The 14,932-nt window shown below is 41.3% G+C and overlaps 1 protein-coding gene and 2 long non-coding RNA genes across 3 annotated transcripts in view; 1 reads left to right on the top strand and 2 right to left on the bottom strand.

The window, feature by feature from the left end:
* LOC145455708 (uncharacterized) overlaps positions 1 to 14,932 on the bottom strand; it is a 237,639-nt gene that overhangs the window by 96,236 nt on the left and 126,471 nt on the right. The gene's annotated exons all lie outside the window — the stretch shown is intronic.
* LOC145455944 (receptor tyrosine-protein kinase erbB-4-like) overlaps positions 1 to 14,932 on the top strand; it is a 30,878-nt gene that overhangs the window by 4,121 nt on the left and 11,825 nt on the right. Inside the window, exons 3-4 of the mRNA XM_080333974.1 lie at positions 1,591 to 1,757; positions 6,125 to 6,190. Of these exons, the coding sequence (XP_080190100.1) occupies positions 1,591 to 1,757; positions 6,125 to 6,190 (233 nt within the window). The remainder of the gene's footprint in view (positions 1 to 1,590; positions 1,758 to 6,124; positions 6,191 to 14,932) is intronic.
* Positions 10,702 to 12,921, bottom strand: LOC145455671 (uncharacterized). The gene is made up of 3 exons (XR_013920388.1): positions 12,436 to 12,921; positions 11,923 to 12,053; positions 10,702 to 10,898 (listed from the first exon to the last, which is right to left on the bottom strand). It is a non-coding gene; the product is annotated as an uncharacterized LOC145455671 (long non-coding RNA).

Consider the following 14,932-nt stretch of genomic DNA (forward strand, 5'->3'; position numbering starts at 1 on the left):
GAGGACGCCTAAATGTCCTTCTTTTGTGCAATTCGTCCTCCTTTAGAGCTTTTACAGCTAGGGTAATGGACAGGGTCAAGTGAAAATCGACATAAATGACATGAAATAAGAGGTAATGTGGACGTTCTAGCGGGTCATTCGGGAGTCGAATGAAAGTGATTACCTTTTTTCAGTAAACACCACAGAAGTAACGTAAAAGTGGGTAATTCAGGAATCGAGTCAAAGTAATGACCCTTTTTTTGAGTCAACACACCAAGATTACCAGTAGATATTTCAGAATCAGCTGTTTTCAATTTCGATCAATAAACTTTTATAATTTGGTAAAAATGTCCTCCTTTGCCGATTCCAAAATATGGTAACTCTAGTTAACATATTTTGATTGATATTTTCGGAATCAATGCGATAGTAGCTATCGATCAAGACCAGATTCAGTAAATTCTGAGCTCTGGAAGACAACTTTTGGATTGCCAGAAATCCTACAGTAGCTGCCGTCAAATAAGTCTGAGTAAAGCTTCAGCGAAGGGGAACGAAGCTGCAAAATCAGTCGTTGCCATTCCATATTTACATTTTATGTTTACATTCCATGTTTACATTCTATAGTTTATACACTATACCAGTGGTTCTCAACCGGTGTGCCATTTACGTCTCGCAAGTGTGTCGCGAGAGATTCTAAATTTTGAAATTATGTGCTAAATAATTCTAGTCTATAGCAGACGATCAATACTAAATCAAACTCGATTTGAAGTTTGCTCATATGACAAATCAAAATTGCTGTCATGCCATCGCGTGCTTTAAAGGCTGAATTCAGTTTTACACAGCACAATGATTGATGGCAGAGAAGAGCAGACATGGCGGCGCCTGTGTGACTATGCAGTATTCTGGCAGTTTACAGATGCCGTAAGTTGAAAAATGTAGCGAACTACTGTGCTAGTGTGCCGCGAACTATTTTTCATTTTCGAAGGGTGCCTCGATGTCAAAAAGGTTGAGAACCACTGGACTATACAGTCATGTCCGCATGAGGGACTTGATGCCGCTTTCGTAATTTTAACATCTTTCCGTCATTCGTATTACTACGCCACTGTGGAATGGTCGCATAGTTGACATTTTCCATACCTTGTCCTACCGTTAATTCGATATAATACGCATGCTGCTAATTGTATGATACAAAAGTAAATGGGGTTTGCGCATAGCAAAATATTTGCATTCCATCCACGGCCTGTACCAGGGCTACTACACTGGCGGACCTTTTCGGTCTTGGATCCGGACCTTATCTGTCTCAGTATTTCATTAGTTCCATTATTGTTGATTTGACCAACCGAACAATAAATGTATATCGGTTGTTGCTTTTGGTAATACCGCTGACCCGGATTTTATGTATAGTTTCACCGTATAACATTTGTATGACATGTACGTACATGTACATTATTTCACGAGAGTTATAACGGACTCATCCAAATTTTAAACTTCTATAGATGGACGTTTGCTAAATATAGTTGAGTAGTATTCCTGGCTTATAACATAGCACACCACTCGTTGTTCCATCTCCTTCTAGATTCGCGCGAAAATATTAAAAGTATCATTTTTTCCCAGGCTCAAGTCTTTGACTGAAATTCAACGCGGAAACATCCACTTCACCGAGAACCATTTTATCTGTTACGTCGACACGATCAACTGGTCGGACATCATCAATCCGACCGCAAAAGAAAAGGATGGATGGTCCGTGTATATTAACAACACAAGAGATCCGGCCATAACCTGTGAGTACCTTCTCGGGGAACCATAATGGAATAGCTGAAAGTCCAATTTAGGTATTGACTGTTCAAGTTTCGCTTCGTATTCGCAATTGAGTCAAGATGCGTAATGTGACATTTCGCAGGATGCAGATATTATAAGTCGCTTCGCGGTCACTTGGTTTTGTCGTTTGTACAACTTTCCATTCGAACTCTTGGTACATCAAAGCACGGGTTAATGTTCTTCGTTGGTGGCGTGCGTTTTAGAGTTAAGGGTTGGAGGCAGAGAAACAAATGAGGGATTTGTTCTACCGATTCGATATTTTCATATTGTGAAATAGTATTGTTACCGGTCAAAGGAGATTGTAACCATGACGTGTAGAAGATTGTTGCAAACAATTTTGTAGATATTTTCGGAGATTAGGACATTCCGTATCGAATCGCCTTATATAGGTATCATTCTTGATAGGGAATCACCATTGACTGATAACGAGGCTTGAAATGTAACCTGTTGAACTTCCTAGAGACACGTATACCTGTACTCACTACTCAGTGCTCTTACAAACTCGCAAGCTTACTGGTGATTGTGACACATGAAGCAAAGCAGTGTTTTCTGCAATAGACCCAAACCCCCTTAAGTATGAATAAAACATTATAGCGATTACAATAATCTTGCGGTAGGATCTAAGATTATCAACGCAAACTGGTTTTGAGTGCTATAAAAAATTAGAATTTTTCAACCATTTTCTCTATGGTCAATATCAATCACTACACTCATAAATACAATGCGAATCAATCAGTTGCTGAGCAGAATTGGACCAGTAATAAATGATTTCCTTGCTTGAGTAGCCCGGTGCATGTGTCGGTTGACGAGTTCGACATGTCAGATTGTGGTGCGATAATCCTGAGGGCAGACTAGCATTGATCCAGTAGAAATTGCTTGCATTTCGATTTGAATGTGGACATGCTCGACGACTGTCGGATAGCTGGCGAGATGCTGTTCCACAATACCGGTCCGGCATAATTGATAGAGCGCTGCGTTTGACTCAATACGATGAATGTAATTTCGGAAATGCATCTTCCAATATCTGGTTCGTTACATCTCATTTGAATATGCAAGACCCATGTTTACCACTCAAGGAATATTAATTCGGGAATAAACCTACCATAGGTGTGGTTCTGTCTCTGATACAAGTTTCGACCAATGTCGATTTCTTCTAAACGGAAAAGGTAACCGAAAGGCACCCATTTTATGATTTCACGGCGACTCTGCCCTAAAGTGATCAAAGAGTAACATAAGCCTTTTGTATTTTTGCACTGATGTCTCCCGTATAGTATTCTAGATTGATTCCAATGCGAGGTCGGTCAAATCTGTATCTATCTTATCTTATCTTGTGCGTCGGTTGGCCAGGCCAGCTGTGTCCTCTAAATTATCAATATCCACTGTAAGCGATGCATACTAGTCAGCCTTCAGGTTTACAGGACCACGATCTAACATCGACCTCGCCTTCCGCCACATGCCACCTCATTTTGTCGCTTGCGTCTTATATTCTCTGCTTTACTTTTCATTTAGTGTGCATGCCTCTTCTCTACTTCACCTAGGCAAAGGTGGGTGTCTGATCTTAAATACTACTCCAAGTTGTTTCGACACATTCCTATCTGTTCATTGTATCGCAGTTTTGTGGTGCGTTGGAATGATGAAAATATTAATAAAGACCGACTAACTACGTAGTAAAAATAAGGCTAATCCTGATACTGTGTTGGAAATGCATGTATTCATATGTCACATTGCGTTGCTGAATCACAGGGTTTATCATGACACATAAATTGAGTTGATAATTCCATTTATTTTATTGTGTATCCATTAGTCTCTGCATTTCGGTACCAACATTATTTCGGTGATGAATCACTTTATAACCGTAGTTATTAACCGGGGATATACGCCTTCTCACAAATGAACTCGTCAAGTCAACAATACGCGCGTACGAATCGCTGTCTCCGCGTCTGCGTCAAAATCGAGGGAGAAGAGGCTCTTTACGCGAAGAGCAAACGAGAGAAGAGTAGAGAAAGGAAAGAAACTAAAGAAATGCTTCACGCGCCCTATACGCCGTACGATGTTACGCAAATGTGAACGTGAGCTTATTGTCAGGGGAGCGAGCCCTAACATGCTTTACACTGAAATCTCGGATTTCAACTTACGCGTACCCATTATACTCTCAAGTGCAGAATTGATATCGTTATTCTAACAAGAATTTTTAATCATTGATTTGAATTATGACATCATACTGCGGACGTTCTCGGCGTCAGATGTATAATGTTTGAAGTTGGCGGTCAGGCTTTTACCCAGGGTTGCCATCGACATGGACTCAAAAATAAGGACAGTCGAAAATTTGGATTAGCATTAAAAAGCGTTTTGTACATACTTTGTATTTATACATGCCGTGGCATATCACATTCCATACTTTTCGCAAGAAACATCCTGCTCCAGCAACTCCTTGTTATTAGAAGGTGCTCCATGGATTTCACGACAGCTCAGGTCGAGGTTTACCTTTACTCAGGACCGAAACTGCACTTCGTCAGCCACCCCCCAAAAAAACGTTGGTCTGGGGCCCCATAGGGTGATAAACCAAACTTCTTCATCTCGTTCTGAATAGAGGCGTCAACCAAAGATGGAAAAGGCTGTGCATCAAGTTTAGACAAATCATTTTTGAGCGCACGGAGCAAGAACTTCAGTAACAATGCTCGTAGTCTTGGTCCAGGCCGAAGCAAACTTCTTTGCGATGTTGAAGTCGGGAAATATTGCTTTGAACAAATGCGATGTGTAATCGTTGTAAAGGAATGATTGCTGGTGTTTGACAGTATGGATGAATGCCCAGGTACCCTCAGCAGCAGCTGGCTTATAGTCTGTGGTCGTTACTCGTTGTGAAAAATATATTCATCGTCTGGCTCGAATTGATCATTATGATACACTCCATGTGTTTTGGGGTATCAATGTGAGATGAAATAGAGGTCTTTCCTATGGCCACCGGGTTAATGTCACAATTGCAAATATTGCAATGTGCGAAACACTCGCCCTTCAATCTTCGTTTGATACATTTGAACTCTCCCTCATAATCGTCACGAAAAACATTTTTACGCCTGCTCATTTTAACTAATCAGATTTAGCCTTCTTAGTAGCTAAAACTATACATGCAATACAATTTAGATAAATTAATCAATGATTTACAGCTTTAGTACTCTTTAACCCAAGTGTCGACTGCACTGCGCCCTTTTTGCAGTAGGCCTACGAAATAAATGCTGCCTTCCCCACGGCTTATTCTGCTGTAGACTAAATAGCAGAAAGCTAGTGCTGCTGTTTACTGCTAATATAAAGTCCGCTGCGATAGCTTGGTAGAGCCGAAACTGATATACCACTCACTGCCCTAGCTATCTCACCACTTAGAAGTCAAATCCTGTGGTGTGTACGCCACTGGAGTTCCTTTCATTGATGATGTCATAAAATCTCACCGCAAACTCATAATTTTAAAATATTATGCAACCCAGATACCAGAGGAAAACGATCGAAGTTGAAATTCGATAGTTGTTGAAAATAAGACAAAATAAGGACGCAAGTCGAAAAAAAGGACCTTTCTTTGAAACAAGGACAGTAGAGTTTTCTAAGACGTGGGCCTTAAAAATAAGGACAAATCTTAGAAATAAGGACGGTATGGCAACCCTGCTTTTACCATTGTGTTGAGCGTCGTCCAAGATAATATTCAAATTAGGGTATTGAGCGCTCACTTTCCAAATACTGCTCACTTGTCTTCCAATATCTGTTGAGCTTTTCGAAGCTATCTAATCGACTGATTTATCAAATATCCACCCGATATAGATGAAACAAAAGCTTGCAAGTTTATTAGAAATTCAACGTGACTACTTGATGTTTTCTAAGTAGGATATCATGTTCACCTTCGTTTCTCGCGAAATTATCTTTGGGCGTTCCTTTTGTTAGAAGTTGCATTCTCTTACATGTTACGTGAAGACAAGCGAGTCCAGTTTCGTGGAGTGAGTGGAGGGAGAATTACGGCGCTCATTCACTAGAATTGAACCCTATATTTTCAATTGTAAATGTCAATTCCCTATGATGTCACAATTGAATATTCGATTGAATATGGCTTAAAAACAAAAATAACAATGAAAAACATGTGTTGGACAAGGACCTTGTTTTAAACATGTTTGTTTTAAATGCAACCCTAGAAGCAGCGTCAATTATCCACCAACAGAGATAATGCAGAATCGCCAATTAAGCTTTAAAAACCTATGTATTTTTCAATATTCGTGAGAGATTATTTGTTAATTAATCAGTAGACCTATGTCTGTTTTAATATCCTGATACCATCACTATTACCTTATAGGTGAACCTTGTCATAAGAGGTGCAACGGATCGTGCTGGGGTCCAGGAGAAGACGATTGCCAGACACGTGAGTCCATCTATACAACAATTCGATCATTTCATTCCTGTCGCTGTACAAATATTCAACTGCAAATATTGTGCGTTACGACGATGGTGTTTTTCGCATTGTCGCTGTGTTATTTCGGTGTAGTGACGAACTGCCTGTATATCATGGTACGAAAGAAAGACCTATAGTCGGCATTGATTCAATTACTCTTCTGTAGGCCTATCTCCTCACATTTGAACTTTCTGCATACGTAAAGTGCCTTGCGAAATACGGTATTAACAGTATATCCATATTCTTCATTCGAGTTTCGTTCCATAATATATATTCTTTGGTTTTCTTGGATATAATTATTTCCTGTGGACAACGACGCTTGTGAAAGTTGAATAAGCGTGACTGTCATCAAAAAAGAAATCGATTGCATCATAGTGGGCATTCTGATCGTGAGTGGGTGTGCTATAGGGTTCGTTTTGTTGTCAAATTACCAAAGAGCGACTTGGTATTTCTAGATTATTGCAACTGCAATTATTGATCCCTCTATAGCGATTTCTAGTAATCTGCACAATCGCACTGGAGTATCTTTTGTTTGAGGATCACAATCGTAGGATCCTGCGTCGGAATGTGAATGGTATCTAGATCGATGAATGAATTGCTGTTATGTCCGTCGGTGATAACTCGATATGTGATTTGCATCGCAACGGGAATATCTAGAATATTAGCATCGGAAACTATCAAAGCATCCGGTGATTTTAACGGTTCGCACCATTCCTTTTCTACCAAAATGTCTTCCCAAAATAGCCGGTCTCGATTCGTTCAATTTTCGGGCCGTCAAGAACCCTATCGAAATTCCCGGATCATATGATCCCGTTGCATTCGTTTCGGCGTTGGTTGGGCTGCGAAGAAAACGAGAGGAATAGTTCAAAGCGGAATTCATTTAGCGTAAAACTTGAAATGCATTTGACAAACTATAAGGTTTGTTTGAGCATCTTCGCTAATATTTTTCTATGCTCGCTGTCCAGAGAACAGATATCTTAATGAATATTTATCTCACCCTACTTATAAGCTACAAACTAATATGTCGTTCGCCGAAATTCTACTCTGTATGGTTATTGCGAGCTCATTTACGACTTTATTGAGATTCGTGTAATAGCCATTTTTGAAAATGATGAAACTTTGTCTATGGTTCACGATGTAGAATATATGGATTTGAGGACTTGTAAGTACGGGGAGATGTCAGTAATATTTCAGACATACCACTGGCCGCTAAATCAGTGAATTCCTGACTTGAGAACCATATTCTCACCCAAGCTCTACAGAGCAATAATTTTGTCCAAATTACCGGCTCGCACGATCGTTATTTTGGTACGTACGATGTATATTTACATCGATTGAGTATTAGCTATTAGTTGTTGCCCTGTTCCACGCTATAATCTGTCAATATATCCCATAGCTTCTCAAATTACGTTGGATGTTCCGCTATTTTTCTGGACGCATCTATAAGATTCTAGCTAGGATCTAGTTTCACGATGTTATCTCGGTCGGCGCCGTTTATTCGATATGTAAATCTCCTTGTGCATTTGTATACCTTCCACTCCAGGGTGCTATTTACAATTCTGATTAAGTCAGAACGATAGCAAATATTTTCGAGCAAATTTGAGAGAATTGAGTCTATAATTTCGCTTGCACACTACTTATCTCAATTCATGAGTTGGTAATTGGTTTGGTATACGTATACCCTAATCGTTATCCATAGTAATATCAGTATTTATGCTCAGAAAGAAGTCTTTATACCTGGATGGCAACGGGTTACTCAGTATACTCCGTTTAATGTGGACGCCAATACCATTGCCTGAAAATTTGAAATTAGCCCTCTTGAAATGCAATGCAGTTGAATTGAATGACAAATTTCATACAAAGAGCATATCGCTGCATGACCCTGACAAAGAGTAGTTTTTGAAATGGCCAATGGGTCTTTATCCCAGCTTGACCAGCAATGAAAAAGAAATGGCATCGACTTTTGGTAGCACGTTCACATGTGAGCAATCGTTTTCAACAATGAAATTCACGAAGAGCAAGCTAAGATCAAGTATTCCATCACCCCTTTAGAATGTGGTCTGATTCTTGCCCACGGAGCGAGATAGTGTAACGGTGATGCGTCCGTCTTCTCGAGCGTTAGGTCGTGGGTTCGATCCCCGGCCGGGTCATACCAAAGACTCGAAAATTGGTACCCGTCGCTATCCTGCTAGGCGCTCAGCAATCACGGATAGCATGGATGAGAAAGAACGGGTCCGCATACTAGATGACCTCACGGCCGCATCGCAACTCCGTCGTCAAAGCATCTCGATGGTGCGGTGAAAAAGAATATCATCTCTTGCTTCATCTTACTTGTTACCAGAAGTTGAAAACCTTTCACAAAGCAAGCTGCCGCCAAGTGTCACATTTATCCTGCGTGTTGAAGCGTACATACATGTGTTTTGCTCTTTTCAGTCTTTTGTGATTTGTATCATTGAGATTGCAGCAATGTAGGGTAATATACCAGAATGAGCGTTAAATATAGTATTAGGGAAAATTCCGGTCCGCCATAAGGTGGTGCATTCGAAATTTGGCCCGTGACTAGAAAAAAGTTGCCGACCCCTGATTTAGGTAAATGCGGAATAATATTTACGAAACGTGTGGGAGAGTTTCAGTTGCATAATGGCGGCAACTGTTTCCACGAGACAGATCAAACCGGTTGCTTGTTTACGCATCTCTCACTTTTTCGGTGTAGGAATCAGGAACATCACGCGAAAAAGTAATTCGATTTTAAAATTCACCTCATGTGGTTAATTGGTGACGCGACGCCCCATGTTTTCAACTGCGTAGGTGATAATGTCATTGCTGATAGCCGTGTAAAAAATTCAAGTTGGCTATTCGTTAATCTTTCTACACCGATGCAAGGTGATATTGACGTGTACTTGACACGCTGGTCGTTCCATGTTTGAAATATTCCAGATCTTCCCACCGAAAACAAGGAGAAAGATACAGGAATGATACGGGATCTTTTATGCTGTTCTAATCATACCTACTGTGTGCAGCGGCGTATCAGTCATTTGTCGGTTATGGCTCTGCGCCAGGGGCGGCAGCTCCAAGGGAGCGGCAAAATGAGGCTACACGGTGTACACAGTCGGCTACAATCAGCGTATAATTGTTAGTCCTATAGCTGGCGACCCGAGAGCTCAAATATAATCAACTGGTCTCAATCGAAAGCTAGTGTCGCACTGATTCCGAAAACACAAATTAAAATTTGAGCATGGCAATGGAACCACTTCGAAATAGCCGTCAAGACAGATTGTTTCGAACAACACCGCAACACAGTGACCAATAGACCATGGTAATGGAAATTGTATCGAGCGATTCTTAGGATCAATGCCGATTTTCAGACTTGGACGGTTATTTCGGGGTGGTTCCGTTGTCCTGACCAGCTTTTAAATTGTATTTCCGCAATCAGGGCGGCAACAATAGCTTTCGATTAAGATCAGTATTGTTAAACTGGAGTTAGCTGCGGAAATTGACAGATTTAAGAGGCTGGTGCGGAGCAGTGAAACCACGTTGGATCGTCATACAACGGCGTTTGATGTTTTACAGTGGTTGGTTAAATCATACCTACTTGATTCGACACCATATTTATGCTCGTGTCTGAAACCTTTTCTGACCATTGGTGTTTCAATTGCCTAATACAGAGGGCCAACCTTTTCGGCCTAAGGGCCACATGAGATTTACGAATCATTGAGTGGGACCCTTGGATGTTGAATATTGATATATATATATATATCGTCTTTCAATTAAATAAAAGGGCAAAAGAAAACAGGAAACAAACGAACATCAAGATAATGAGTTTTCGGCCCTTATTAAGCGCCTCCATCGTGGGCGGTCGTGGGCGTCTTCGAGCGATAGCCCGCGTTGCGCTAGCTCGGTCTCTATTGTTGAGCGCCATGTGGTTCTATTCCAGCCACCTCTGCGCCATGGCTCCGTCGGAATGTGGTTGATGATGGCGGCGGCGGCTGGTTGATCGTCTTGATGCCGCACTAGATGACCGATTAAGCGTAAGCGTCGTTCAGCAGCCAGCAAACGGCATGGGACTGTTTTTGTGAGTTTGCGCAGAGCATTGGTGGATATGTGCTCCGGGTGGTGGATGCCGAGTGCGTACACTGAAAAAAAAAAAAACCTCGATTTACCGCGAAATGTTTGGAAGCACGGTAGCCAGACATTTCGTGGTAATTTAACATTACCGTTAGTCAATGCAAATTCAACTTACACTCGTCCGGTAATCTCACTTTACACGCCAGACTGTAATGTTACAGTCACCTCCGGCATATCCAATCTACATTTTATCCTGTATATTTGCCACTCAGACTGTAATTTTACCGCCTACCTACATACATGCTGTCTGTGTAAATCAGGATTACATACCACCTTGTAAATTCACGTACATCCCATACCTATCGCAAAGCAACCCGATGCTAAAATATCGCAAAAGCTTCTTCACACCCCCAAACGACATTGGTACAAACTGTATATTCATTCATGATTCACGATGAGAAGATTATCGATGGAAAAGTATTGCTGCTGGAGGTCTAATTCTTCTTTAGGAGACATGCAGTAACACGAGTGGTCTCCCACCATCGGCCAAACTCCCAGTTGTTTCTTTTTCTCGTACTCATTCCTTCTGTGTAGCTAGTATCTTGCAGTTCCACTAAAAAGAATGCATGCGTAAGTCGCTATATTAAGCAAAGTTCCTAACCTAGACATGACATTATAAAGACTACTAAGATAAATAGGGTAACAAAAATATAACAATATTTGAAGTACCTGTACTAGTACATTGTGTGGTGACGGCTCCGCCTTTTACATGATATAGCAGAGATTCATGACTTACTTTATCAAATGCAGCGGGCAAGTTATAAATGATATTGCATCTTCGTGTGGGCCAATTATTATTAGTCATGCACTTTATTGCATGCTGTTATTTCTTGACCCCCGATCAGGATTGTCCATCGTATCGGTAGTGGAAATATATTGAAATCGCCCAAATGTACCATAAAAAATTTATTTTGTGAGGAGCACACGATTCCGATTCCTGCTCAGATTTAGAAGGACGCTACTATAGAACAATCGAAAAATTAAGTTATGTTGAATTGCGTGGAGCGCGAAGAAAATTTCAAGAATAATTGAAATCTCTAAAAAAAATTGGGAGTGAATTAGTAATTTAAATTTGCATGTCGACGGATGCTAATACATACTAATTGAATTAGGTGCTGACGGCCGCACAAATTCCAATCCACGGCAGTAGGTTGCCCAATGCCCATCCCTGATCTAATAGTATACATATGGTATGTCTTACGCCAAGTTTGAATACGTATTCCAGTCTTTAACATTTTTGACAAATTTCCCCAAACTTGTTTGAAAATAGCAAAAAAACATTGGACAGGACATCAATTTGTTTCAAGGTAGGTTGCACTGAGACTAATCCTAATGCTGGTAGTGACTACAGAGAACAAGGCGTCGTTCTGTACTGCCATGCCCAATTTGATCAGTTTTGGAATTGAATTGAATTAAATTGTGTTGATATAGGGTAGCTTAATTGAGTGCGAAACCGAGCAACCTATATTGCATCCAAGTCTGTCTTACGCAGTGCAGTTCGCCAGCTATTAACAACAGCTACCCAGCGCAACGAGCGTTAGGCTACTGCCAAAGCTATGAAGTAATGAATGACTTACACGTGGGAATTCCTCGAAATCTTCAAAGAATTTCAAAAATTTGCTCAAATGAAGTTGAGCGCGACTGCTGGAGTTTGAATTTGGCGAGCTTTCTTGAATACGAAATAAGTTTCATCTTCAACAATCGTCTTCTGAAAATGGTTGCGAAACACATGTTTAGTCAGAATTCATACAGACTTACGGTAGTCAATTTCTCGCGTTCCCCAGGTTGTGAACCACTGATCTTATGTATTGAAGCAAAAGGTTCCTCATTTGAGGTGGCATGTGTGCCAAACAAATCCAGCAGTGGATGGAAACATCTCTATGCTATGGCCCAAAAATGACATAAACCTGCCAACAGTTTCAACTACTCCGTGGCAGAGTATGTGGTGTCGCAGGTCAGTATATAGGTCAACTAACATCCCAGAATAGAACAGAGAATGCGGCGAATGAAGTATTTCAATCATGAAATCAAAGTCATTCCGGTGGTGCGCACAGTCGTAGATATTCACGGTAACGAATACTATGTAGTACCTTTTACGATGCGTATCCCAATCAGCATTCCTAGGAATCTTCAACGATCGTGTCCACTTTCCTCAGTTCAACAAGCTTCGCTCCACCCTTTGCTCAAATCTCAATAATGGCCAGACGACGATACGCCACTCTAACGATTTCGAAATAAGTGGTATTCATCCGCTGACATGCCACCAATAATATTTACTGGCCACTGCGTTATAATGTTTGATTTAGGTCGTTTTTTCATACAGAAACATTTATCATTACATCTAATCCCTTTCTTTTCCATCTAATTGCGTATAAATTGATATTTATTCCATGTGTTGTCACTACTTACCCTACTTACTTAACCAGACGCTGCTTGTGATGTCACAGTTGTGCGTTGGTTATTTACTACGAATCTCAGAAAAAGCAGTAACGCGTTACGGTAACCTAATGTGACCTATTACAGGTCGCCTTGTTCGCCATCAACGAATGGTCAACTTGCATGCGGCGCTTATATTTCTAGTTTCCCGAACAATATTATACATCCTAAAGTGATATTCTAACTCATCAGTCATATCCGTGACAACGAATGTAACCAGCGAGACCGGCCGTATAGCCATATATTATAATATAGTGGCTATTTACGATTGTCAGTTGTTTCTTTTACCCTACTATGTACTATACTGAAATTGGTACTAGGGCCAACAATTTTCGTATGACAGACCCCAGTCTCGCGAACGAGGTTGAATCAGGTCAAATCACCACGAGAATGATATCAGTAACATTCAGTTCCACGTATACATTGACTGCAGAGATTTTCAAGCTAATCAATTTTGCCAATAGCCTGGTAAACTTCAGCAACGAGTAACTGTCAGTAATTTTGCGAAGAAATTCTGGTAACTTGACTTTAGAGCTAAATTGAGGTAATATTACATATCAAAATGTGAAATTACAAGCTACGAACAGTTATTGGCAGCTACCGGTAATTCGTTGCAAAATTTACAGAGATTTTCCAGTAAATCTACCAGATTTTTTACAGTGTAGCGGAGGAGTGCATCGTAGTTGGCGTTGAGTGTCTTAGCCAGCTTTTCTGTCAGCGTGAGTGCTTCTATTCCGTAGAGAAGAACCTGCTCGACAGTGGCACGGAAGATGCGGGTCTTGAGCTGGGTTGAGGCACTTGAGTGGAAGAGGCTATGTAGCCGTCTTGCCGCGCCCCAGGCCTTTGCTCGCCTCGCCTTGAGCGCTTTTCCAGAGTCAGCGACGTCAATACCGAGGTATACAAAACTCGTTACATACTTGAGATCGATATCTCCCAGTTGAATTGGTGTCGCGTTCGCCGGTAGAGCTGGTATGGCCAGAACCTCAGTCTTCTTAGCGTTGATCTGGAGGCCAACAAGAGCGGCGGCGGCCTCTAGCTGGTTTATGAGACGCTGTGCCGATGCGGTGTTCGGGGCAAGCAGGGCTAGGTCGTCTGCGTAGGCAAGAACACCTACGTGGATTGCCTCGCGAGTCGTACGCGTGCGCGTTCCTTGCCGTGGCCGCCATTCGAAGAAGTTCGTAGTATCCGGGAAGGCCGTTCGCAGCACGAAGTCAAGGATGACCACAAACAAGAATGGTGCCAGGGTGTCACCTTGAAGCACACCAGCCGAAGTGTTGAAATCTCCGCTTGGGCCGTCATCTGTTCGGACTCGCGCTCGTGTGTCAGTGTAGAGGGCCATAATGGCGTACGTTATCACCTCAGGAATTCCATAGAATCTGAGGATCTCCGCCATGGCTGGGCGAATATTGATGACCTTTCTTTAGTCGTCCGATAGGAGCGAGCCGGATCATACGCAACGATGAAAACAAGAATTAGTACTTTACGAACGAATAATATTTCGGCTTCGTTCAGGCCATTGCCGCCTGAAAGCGCATTTATATAAAATTGGATGTAGCGACACCGACCTATGCGACCATTGTACAGTACCTGATACAGTCGAGCATTTTTTGCTGCACTGCAATCGATATGATTTTCATCGGAACTTTTTAATCGACAGGGCGCGCGAGCTCAAAATCACTGCAACACTCGAAAATCTACTGATCATCCCCGAAATGTTATCCCATGTTGCAGAATTTGTTATATCTTGTGGTACTTACTTGTAAATCGGTTATTGACCATATTTTGGTAAATCGCTCATTCTAGTCCGTGACGCACCTGGCCTTACAGGCGAAAAGCGTCACTCATCTTTTCATCAATAATAATAATAATAATAAGAATTAGTACTGCGCATCAAAATCAATAACAAATATGTCATGAAAAGTCAGCGTGCATAGTGTACTCATGAACTAACCGCACAAAGCGCTAACATTTTTCGAAGTTATTGAATGAGTTCAGCCAATACTGGGCTCATCTGACAAGGACATAATTATTCGGCGCTTAGACATATAAATTAGGGTGACCATATTTTGGAAATCTGAAAAGAGGACACTTTTTCAAAATTTTCAGAATTACAACTTCGCGGTCAAGCTAATCAAATTTTTGGTTGGCCTT

This window comes from Botryllus schlosseri, chromosome 14, assembly GCF_051294905.1.
Source record: "Botryllus schlosseri isolate E-star chromosome 14, Bs_hap1, whole genome shotgun sequence".
In the NCBI taxonomy this organism is placed as follows: Eukaryota; Metazoa; Chordata; class Ascidiacea; order Stolidobranchia; family Styelidae; genus Botryllus; species Botryllus schlosseri.